This window comes from Orycteropus afer, unplaced genomic scaffold, assembly GCF_000298275.1.
Source record: "Orycteropus afer afer isolate SDZICR_OR568_19922 unplaced genomic scaffold, OryAfe1.0 scaffold00059, whole genome shotgun sequence".
Classification (NCBI taxonomy): Eukaryota; Metazoa; Chordata; class Mammalia; order Tubulidentata; family Orycteropodidae; genus Orycteropus; species Orycteropus afer.
In genome coordinates, this window is record NW_006921646.1 from 10,057,266 (window position 1) to 10,068,293 (window position 11,028).

An 11,028-nucleotide genomic window follows, 5' to 3' on the forward strand; every position below is an offset into this window, starting at 1 on the left:
ACCCACCAGCCACTCCTTGGAAGGAAGATGGGGCAATCTACTTCTGTAGTGATACTGCCTCGGAAACCCAAGGAGGGGTCGCTATGAGTTGGGTCCGATTTGACAGCACATAACAACAACAACAACAGCAAAATATAGTCTTTAAGAGTAATACAAAAAGATTAATTTCTGACAAAATTAATCATGAGATAAAGAGTTAAAGTACAAATAAATTATATTAAGAATTTTTCTTTTTTAAAAAAGACTAAATGCAAAAAGGATAGTAAGAAAATATTACTGACATTTCATGCCAATAAGTTTGAAGTTAGAATACTGAAAAATTTCTAAAAAAAAAAAACTCCTAAAATTGACTCTAAATAAAGTATAAAACTTGAATATTATAATTACTATTAAAGAAGTTAAAGCAGTAGTTTAAAAATCTCTCTGCAAAGAAAAGACCTAGGATAATTTTATAAATGAGATTTACCAAATTTCCAAAGAAGTAATCGTAATAGATTTGTACAAACTCTTGCGGGTAACAGAATAAAAGAGAATACTACCTAATTTGTCCTTTTAGACTTGATTCCGAAACCAGCTAACGCTGATATTAGAAAGGAAAAACTAAAGGCCCATTTCGTTAATGAATACTAATGCAAAAACCTAAATAAAATATTTGAAGCCAAGAGTGGATAAAAACATAATATACCATGATCAGGCTGTACTTAGATAATAAGAAAATCTATAAATGTCATTCAAAATAATAGAAGAAGGAAGAAAAAAAATCACAGAGGATCCTAATATAGGTAAAAGAAAGCATGCAATTAAAAGAAGAAAACACTTTATAAACTAAGAAAAGAATCTCATGAACCTGACAAAATTTATTTGTGAAAAAAAACTTACAGGAAACATTATTCTAAATGAAGAAGCATTAGAAGCATTCTCCTATTATTTCTACTATTGAACATTGTACTTGAGGCTCTAGATATTGTAATAAAACAAGAAAAGAAAATAAGAAGGAGCTCTGGTAGCATAGTGGCTAAAAGCACTTGACTGCTAACCAGAAGGCTGGCGGTTCAAACCCACCAGCCACTCCTCAGAAGGAAGGTTAGGCAATCCTACTTCCGTAGTGATACTGCCTCGGAAACCCAAGGAGGGGTCACTATGAGTCGGGGCCGACTCGACGGCACATAACAACAACCACCACCCATAGATAGGAAAGAAAAAAATAGTCTTTGGTTGCAGATGATATGGTTGTTAGCATAAAAATTTCAAAAGCATCTAAACGGACATATTATATACATCATTAATAGAAGAGTTAGCAGCCAGACTGAGGAGATGAACATACCAAGAACAACAAATTAGAAAATGTAATTTAAAGTATGACACTGTCAAGATCCTAGCATAAAACAGAAATCACCTCAGATGCTTAAAATAAGAGAATTTAATGAAAGATCTATTTACAAAGGTGTTAGCACGATTAAGGGACCCAACAACTGAAATTGCAACTCTCAGACTAGCAACACTGGGAACTCAATACCATGCCTGCGGCCAAAGGAACAGAGAGAGGAAATTAAGAGCCTAATGAAGTCATCATAGAGGAGGGGCTGTCCTGTGGGAATTTGAGTCCTCGAGAGATTTCAGCCACTGTCAAAAACCCAGCATAGAAGCTAAGAGGGAACAGTTGCAGAAGTGCTGGAGAGACGAAAGGTTGGCAGAGAGGATCACAGATAATGCAGCAAGAGGCAGGAGAGCCTGAGTCCTTCCTGCGGGGAGTTCTGTGGAACCAGCCCAAACTGACAGAGCTGCAGGCAAGGACTTCAAGTAAACATGGCAATCCTTTCACTCTGCCCTTTGGATGGCGGTCCCCTCAAAACTCTCATCTGGAATGGTATTTGTGAACATCCTAGTTCTTAATTTCTCTCCCCACCCTTCACTCCAGCCGCTCCCCACAACCCCACTAGCATCCTTTTACCCTGCCCTTCAAGGCTGTTTTGCTCAGAATAAGTACCTTATTATCAGGAGGTAGCCTGAGAGATGTCAAGGTGTTAGCAGGCATTTCACCACCAGAATTGCAGGTAAGGTAGTCGCCATTCTTTTTAGTGCATTATCCCCCATGAGCCCACACTCTTGGGAGGCAAGAAGTGAATCCTCAGAAGCAGGTCACTGTACCGTGTTCAAGTCCTATCCAGCATCTAGTGGCCATCAGCCTTTTCCCATCCGTGCTATCGGCCGGGACCAAAAATTATAGAGTATCACAACAGAAAAGGCCCTTAAGGGGCTAGTCCACAGATGAGGAGACAGAGGCTCAGGGAAGAGAAGTTCATGGGGGCCCTAAGTTCATGAGGCTATGGAGTAGAAGGCTGGAAATAGGGCTACCACTCTTTCTACCAAGGAGGCTTCTGTGGAGGCTCTGAATCCTTGCATCTGTGCTTAGTCATCCTGTCTCTCTCTGGCCAGTGAGTAATTCTCACCCCATCTGCTCTCCCACAAGCAAGCCTTGGCACAGAGCTCAGAGACTTAAGGAGGAACCTGTGCCAGAGGGTTGCAGGGAAAGAAAGTGGCCTGAATGAGAGGCTGGGTGTGGCAGCCAGCCAGGCTCAGCAGGTTCAGAACTTCCTGGAAACCAGCCTGCCTTTCAGCCCTAAGGAGCTTCCTGAAAGGGGGGGGTGGGGTCAGCTGCATGGGCCAGCCCCTGTAGCACAGGAGTGATGGCAGCATCACAGGGCAAATGACTACTGGGGGGTGGAGAGAACTGGCCACTGGGAAGGCGAGAACAAAGGGCTATCGGGGGCCCTGGGCCCCTCCCCAGGGCTCCCACAGCACCTGGGCTCCCTGGCTCAGTCTTTATCAGATGGCCGGTCAATCCTGTTCCTGCAGCTGCTTCCTCCAACTGGCTGGGGGTTCTGAAAAGCAGAGACTGGGGCTCATTCATCTATGTATCCCCAACACAGTGCCAGGCACATAGAAATCACTCAAGAAAATGAGTGAAGGAGGCAGAAAGCTGAGTGTGGGCAGAATCTGCCAGGAGCAGCTGGGGTGGGGAAAGCAGCAGTCAAGAACAGACAACATTATTTTCCTCTTATTTCATCATCTGTGACCAAAGGTCTCTCTGCCTGACCCTGGGGCTCAGAAGCAGCACATGGCAGTGAATCTGTGGTGCTGCCCTTTACAGAGCACTCATCACATGCTGGGTATTGCATTCTCATTTCATCCCCCTGTTGACCCTTTGAAGTAGATACTATTATTGTCCCAAGGCTTAGAATACCAAATAACTAAACTCACTGCCGTGGAGTTGGATCCAACTCACAGCGACCCTGGGTTTCTGAGGCAGTATTGCTATGGAAGTAGATTGCCCAACCTTCCCTCCAAGGAGTGGCTGGTGGGTTTGAACCGCCAGCCCTCTGGTTAGCAGTCAAATGCCTTAGGCACTACGCCACCAGGCTTAAAATAGAATTTAAAAATTGCCAGGAGGTACAATACCAGTAAGAGGCACAGACAAGATTCAAATGCGGGTATGTCCTACTCCAGAACAAAACTCTAAATTATTATTCATAATTAAAAAATGCCAGCAAGCAGCAACTATGTGTCAGGCATGGTTCTAAGTGTTGGGAAAAGAACTGTGAAGGAAACCCTTAGAGTTTCCACACTGGTTACTGGAGGAGATAGACAATAAAAAAGTGAACACATAACTAAATAATATCATGTTAGGATGAGATAAACCCTATGAAGAGAACTAAGGTAGGATGAGAGGATAGAGCAGTGGTCAGGACATTTTTTCTGTAAAAGGCCAAAGAGGAAATCTTTTCTGCTTTGCCAGCCATAGGTTCTCTGATGGAACTATTCCTCTTTTCTGCTTTGCTGGCCATAGGGTCCCTGATGCAACTATTCTGCTCTGCTATGGTAGCAGAAAAGAAGCCATAGACAATCTGTAAATGAATGAATATGGCTGTGTTCCAATAAAACTTCACTTATAGACAGTGAAATTAAAATTTTATATAATTTTTACATGTCACAAAATGTTATTCTTCTTTTGACCTTTTGTCAGCTATCTGAAAACGTAAAACCCATTTCTGCCTGGTGGGCTATATAAAAGCAGATGGTGAGCCAGATTTGACCTGCTCGCTGTAGTTTGCCAACCCCAGGGATAGAGAGTGGCTGGGGTGTGTATGTGGGGATGTATTTTGGATGAAGTGGTCAAGGAAGGGCTCATCTGAGGAAATCACTTCTCAGCAGAGACCTGAATGAGGTCACCTAGTGAACACTGTGCTTCAGGCAAAGGGAACAGAAAGTGCAAAGGCCCTGTGGTAAGACCAGAGAAGAAGGAGTGAGGTAGAGTGGCAGACAAGAGATCACAGGGGTTGGCGGGAGCCAGATCACATGGGCCTCCAGACCCTGGAAGGAAGGACTCTGGTTTAAATGTAACGGCAAACTACTGGGCTCTGACACTTACTAAGTTTGTGACCTTGCACGGGTTAGTGAACCTGCCTACATCTGATTTTTTCATCAAAATGGGAATAAATAATTGTACCTATCTCAGAGAATTACTGCAGCATTAAAGGAGCCCACATGTATAAGGGACACAGAACTCTAAATGAATATTAGCTACAGGTACCAATATTGATGACCTGTTGTTGTTGTTGTTATTTGCCATCGAGTCGGCCCCGACTCATAGCGACCCCTCCTTGGGTTTCCGAGGCAGTATCAATGACCTACTCTGACTTAACAGGAGCTCTGGTAGCATAGCGCCTAAGCATAGCGCCTTGACTGCTAACCAGAAGGCTGGAGGTTCAAACCTACCAGCCACTCCTCGGAAGGAAGGTTGGGCAATCTACTTCCATAGCGATACTGCCTCGGAAACCCAAGGAGGGGTCGTTATGAGTTGGGTCCGACTCCATGGCACGTAACAACAACAACGACATTCTGACTTATATTTTTAATAGGCTCACTCCAGCTGCTGCATAGAGAAAAAACTCTAATCAGGTCAAAGGAGTACAGGAAGACCAGCTAGAAGGCAATTTCAAGCATCCCAGAGGCAGATGAAGGTGCATGGCACCAGTGAAGGTGGTAAGGGCACTACTGGGACTGCCACATGTTCTCACATCCACCCTATCTATTTTAGATCATCATCTGCGTGTTTTATAGGTGGGGAAACTGAAGCACTACTTTTTCAGGGTGAGGTAGCAGAATGGAGCTACAGTCTTCCAGACAAGGTTCTGACAAGTCTCCAATGACAGCAAGGGCTGGGTTCATCCCTGACAACATCACGTCCAGCTGCATGAAGCAGGAGTGGAGAGAAGAAGTGACAACTTTGGTCAAAACTTACCCACAATGTCCACAACGTCGGGCCGGATGAGCGGCTCCCCCCCGGTGAGCCGGATCTTGTCCACACCTTCTCTGACAAATAGACGTGCGAGGGTCAGGACCTCCTCAGTGGTCAGTAGGTCAGCCTTGGGGGTCAGTGGGACTCCTTCCTCAGGCATGCAGTATTGACCTGAGGGCATTGGAGGGTCGTGGATGTGGGAAATGGGTACCACAGTCAGGCCCGCTCTACCCCCACTCTCCAAATTCCCCATCAGGCCAAAAGCTTCTCTTGAGCCCCTTGTTGACAAGAAGAAATCTCGCCAAATCCAGGGGTCTGAGCAGGGTGGTGCTTAGTACTAGGCCAGATTCTATCTGGGGCTAACTTTTCTCATCTTTCAAATTTTAACTCCCCTGCTTCATTTGGCCTTAAGCTCTCTCAGTGAGGAGCTAAGGGTATAGGTTAAAAAGGATAAACTAGGCTATGAGCACAGCCTGGCCTGAGTTAGGGGAATGCCAAGATGCTGAGTCCCTCAGCATCCTTCAACCTTCTTCATTCATCTGGTTTTGGCATACAAATATTACCACATTCTATGTGTGCCATGAAGGCATTCTGGAGGTGTAGTGTTTAAAGCATTTGGCTGCTAACCAAAAAAGGCTGGTGGGTCGAACCCATCAGCCACTCCATGGAAGAAAGATGAGGCAGTCTGCTTCTGTAAAGATTTGCAGCCTCGGAAACCCTATGTTGTTGTTGTTGCGTGCCGTCAAGTCAGCCCCGACTCATAGCACAACCCCTTCTTGGGTTTCCGAGGCAGTATCACTACGGAAGATTGATTGCCCAACATTTCTTCCAAAGAGTGGCTGGTGGGTTTGAACTGCCAGCCTTCTGTGGAAACCCTATAGGTGTTGCTATGAGTCAAATCAGCTCAATGGCAGTGAGTATGGTTTGGTTTGGGTTGTGTGTATGTACCATGAGGTGAGAGAAGCCGGGAAGTTCTCACTGGCCTGATAAAGATACACTCCTCTATCTATAGCTACCAGTGTTCTTACATCCACCCTGTCTATTTCAGACCATCATCTGTCCCAATTTGTAGGTGGGAAAACTGAAGTATTACTTTTTCAGGGTGAGGTAACAGAATGGGGTGAATTAGGTGAGCCAGGACCAGGTGGGGGGTGCCAACTACAGCACCACTGGTTCCAGTTTCATCAACAACTGGGTTGAGATCTGTGTGAGGGTCATGGAGTCAAATTAGTAAACGGGATCCAGAATTGGTTTTTGAAGACAAAATAGAAAGAGTTGAATAGGTAAATACTGAATGTACTACACTATAGTTGAATGTGTTATACTACAGTAAGGGTAAGTATTATTTCACTAAACATTTATTATGAACATACACACATATATACATGCATTTATTAGACTATGAAATTAATTAATTTCCAATTGTAAACTGCAGTGAAAAAAAAAAAAGAAAGAGAAAGGCAGAAAGACAGACAGGCACGAATGAAGATCAAAACTCTGGGAGTCCCCCGCAGCAGTGGATACAGGCCCTAGAATGCTCTCCGTGGAATTATGGAACAAGAATTCTTCTTATCAGCCCTAGTCCTGGCCAACTGGCACATGAGACTGGCAGAACGGGCAGGGTTGGCCATCGGCACTGCTATGTGTTTTACATGTTTATAGTGCTCACCCCCACATCCTGAACTTTAAGAACTGCAGGTCCTGAACTTTGAGAATTATAGGAAACAGCACGGGGAAGAAAGGAGGAAAGACCCCTGAATAGAGAGAAAGCTAGGACCCAATCCTGATCCAAAACCCAACAGCAATTCTGTTCTCAAAACTAATCTCAAGCAGAATCCAACTTCTAGAATTGTAAAACTCAACATTGACTATGACCTCAACCCTGAACTCTGACTGGCCTGGCAGGTCACGGGTAGCAGGTAGAGAAGTTAGAGGAATCAGAAGGACTAAGGAGGATTCCTGGGCACAGGGAGATTCCAGAAGCTGCTTCCATGAAGCCTCATTAGCCCCAAAGTGGCACAAACACGGAAGGGCCCAGAGGGCAACTTACATCTAAGGTTGCACTTCTCAGTGAGGGAGATTCGCAGGTAGCTGTGCTGGCGGTCAAAGTTGTCGGTGAGGAAGGCAGAGAAGGGGGCAGCATGCTTCCTCAGGAACTGCCTCCGACTCGACAGCACCTGTGAGGACAGGGCAGAGAAAAGAGCATGGGCCCCTGCGCTCAGCCTGGGTAGCGAAGCAAGGAGAACCCACCCATAGCAAAGTGAACCAACCCCTGGTCTACCGTCCCCCCCCCACCTCTGACATGCATACAGCACTCCTAAAATTCCCTACATTTGGACCCCACCATCCTGAGGGTGCAGGGATTATTCTCATGCAGATTGGGAAAGAGGCCTGAGCAGAAGCACCCACCTCCACAGCCCTAAGGTGCCAAGTTCTGCAGGACTTGCAGAGTGCTGTAAGCTGGGCAGCATGGTGGGCGGCAGGAAGGGAAGGTAGGGCATTAAACTCAACCCTGTCCCATCTTCCTTCCTGCCACCATCTTACTGCCTACCCTCTCCCTCCAGGTAGCCTGTCTAGGAACAAACATTTCCAGTATCTCTTGGACAGGGTCACTAGGAGAGAATGATTTCAGCATCTGGCAACAGCACCAAGCCAGCAAGCACCCAGGTGGCAGCTTGGCCAGAAAAGAGAAGGGAAGAAGTGGGTGACTGTGACCGGGTCACAGCTCAAGCCACACTGCTGCCTCCTCCTGGGAAATGAGAGCCATTCTCCAAATCTAGACCTCCCCACGTGCCTTCCATTTATAATGGGGGACAGAAGGAGCTCAAAGCAAAATTACCAACTGTGGGGGCTTGCGGGCATCACACAAACTGTCTTGTCCATAGCTATACTCTTCCACCCCAGCCCACCCCACTGGGTGGGCTCCCTGGGGCCTCCCCACTGCCTTAAGGAATCAGGTCAAGTCATCAGGAACAGCTGGGGCTGTACCATCTGAGGAGTATGGTGCCCACAGAGGGGGCTCTCCTCGTTCAGAAGGCTTTTGGAACAAGAACAGTGCAACCAGGGAGACCTGCAGGAGGAAGGAGGCAATAGCCCAGTTCTAAGGAAGGGAGGAGTGGAGGACCAGGATGACCATGCCACACAAAGACTGTTGCTGTTTGCTGTAGAACTGATTTCAACTCAGGTGGCCCCATGTGTGCAGAACAGAACTGGGCTCCATAGGGTTTTCAAGGTTGTGACCTTTCAGAAGCCTGTCTTTTCTTGGCACTTCTGGGTGGGTTCCAACCACCAACCTTTCTGCTAGTTGATTGGTTTTCAACTTCTATTCTTCATCCTGCCAGAAGGAAGGATTATACACCCACTCTCTGGAGCCCAACAGGGAGGAGATTGCGGGAAGTGCCAAACAAGGCCCAAACTTGTCCCAGGGAGCGAAAGAAGGCAGCCAACCTCACCCTTTCCCACAACTGATCTCTCTCTTGCCCCTGAAAGCATAACCTTGGGTCCTGACAGATGCTGACAAGATAATTGCTCCATGGAAGCAACATTTGCAAATCATCTTACAATCTCCAGATAATATTCTCTCGTTCAATTCTCATACCCCACCTGGTAAGGAGATTATTATAGGTAAGAATTGGATGGGGACCAAGAACACCTTTGGCAGAACAAAGATTCAAATCCAGGTCTTCTGATTACAGTTCTAAATTCCTTCTGAAGAAATTGAGAATCACACAAGGGGAGTCCAAGAAGGTATGCAGGAAGATGATAGGGTGGGGAAAAGTCACTTCTTCAGAGTTTTTGGAACAAAGAAATCATGACCCCAGTTCTCCATGAGGTCTACCTACAAAAAGGACTCTGGATTGGGGGTAGGAATCCCTTGTTTCTGTTGTTGTTGTTAGGTGACATTGAGTCAGTTCCAACTCATAGCAAGCCTATGTACAACAGAATGAAACACTGTCTGGTCCTGTACCACCCTCACAACTTTTGAGCCCATTACATTAACTACACCTGTGCTCTGGGAGGAAGAAATATATACCTTAGTGAGTTCTTCAATCTTGGTTGATGTTAGAACCATCTGGGAGCTTAAGAGGGGAAAAAAAGAAAATCCCACTGGAGACCAACTGGACTGGGAATCTCTGGGACTGGAGCCCAGGCATTGCTGTTTTTTCCATTTCTCCAGGTGATTTTAATGTGCTCCAGAGTTGAAAGCCACTGACTCACTTAGAAGAGATATGAAACAGGGTGAGTAGAGTGGCCCAGCAGGTAGTGAGAACCAAAAACTGCTTCCATGATTCTCTGGGGTCCGAAAAACTTACCTCACTCTACCCACTCCAAGACGAGTTTCCCGTAACTGCCAAGAAACCTTGCTCCCACTTCCACAGCAAGTGAGCAGCAGCCACTTCTCTGAACTGCAGTTTGTTCTAATCATAATAGCCACTTCCTTCTTCCCTACCAAGTCACTATGAGCACTCAAGCTCACTCCTCAGCTTCTCCACTGGTAGCATTGGGGGTGCGTTAGGGGGCGCTCCACAATCAAGAACCCCAATGCTGACCAGAGTCCCGGGGATCAGACACCTGGAAATCAGGATTCAGGGCAGAGGGGCACCCTCTTCTCCATTAGCAGTTCAGTATGTTAGTCAGCTCAGATTCCACCTCCACAATTACCAAGACCCCCCCCCCAACATCACATCAATCTCAACAGACTGAGGGTGGCTGGGGGAGGGAGGAGAGCAAATTAATCCAGGAAGTTGGAGCAGGTGAGAAGACCAAGGAGTATGACTCAGCAGAAAGCTGAAATCAAAAAGTGTGATGAGGCCAGGGCTTTGAACCTGTTCATTCTGATTTGCGACCCCCTACTGAGAATGTGCATTTCCATCCTAGATATATAGAATTAGAATCTACATTTTAACAAGATCCTCGGGGGATTCTTTTTTTTTTTTTCTTTTTATTGTGATTTGAGTGAAAATTTACAGAGCAAATACACTTTCCATACAGTTCATATACACTTTGTCTCATGACACTGACCACAATTTACCACAATGCAACATCTCCCCACTACTTCCGCCCGATAGTTACCTCTTCCCTGTGTCCATCCCTCCATGCACTCCTGCTCCCTGAGCTGTCTCCCTGTGCATAAGCAGCCCTTCTTTCTTCCATGCTTGTTCTCTCCAAGGAATGTATCTACCTCAGTTAAATGTTCAACTCATATGCCTGTCTATTGTTTGGCTGGAAGCCACAGGCATGGGTTCAATTCCAGACCTGAAGGGCAGCTAGGGGCCACAGTCTCAGTGGTTCCACCAGGCTCTATTGGGCCAGCAAACCTGGTCCTCAGGGGATTCTTAAGTACACATAAGAATCACCTGGAAATCTTGTTAAAATGTAGATTGATTCAGTATATCTGGGGTGCAAATGCAAATTCTCAGCAGGGGTCAAACTGGAGTGGACCAGTTGGAAGCACTGGATGAGGCAATTGAGAATGGCATTAGACAGCAGCCACAGTAGTTCTGGCCATGGGAGGTGCCAGCCAGATTTCAGTTTTGAAACCTCCAGCAACCTTATCTAGATTCATTTAGACTCTGTACCCAGCCGCTTACACACCCATGCCCTCACCCTCACCCTGCTGGATGGACATATAAGCTGTAGCATAGTGCCTAAGGCACTTGACTGCTAACCAGAAGGCTGGCGGTTCAAACCCACCAGCCACTCCTCGGAAGGAAGGTTGGGCAATCTAC

The 11,028-nt window shown here is 46.2% G+C and overlaps 1 protein-coding gene across 1 annotated transcript in view; it reads right to left on the reverse strand.

The window, feature by feature from the left end:
- MOCS1 (molybdenum cofactor synthesis 1) overlaps positions 1 to 11,028 on the reverse strand; it is a 37,264-nt gene that overhangs the window by 18,724 nt on the left and 7,512 nt on the right. Inside the window, exons 2-3 of the mRNA XM_007939429.2 lie at positions 7,350 to 7,476; positions 5,303 to 5,470 (exon numbers count right to left, since the gene is read on the reverse strand). Coding sequence (XP_007937620.2) covers positions 5,303 to 5,470; positions 7,350 to 7,476 — 295 coding nt within the window. The remainder of the gene's footprint in view (positions 1 to 5,302; positions 5,471 to 7,349; positions 7,477 to 11,028) is intronic.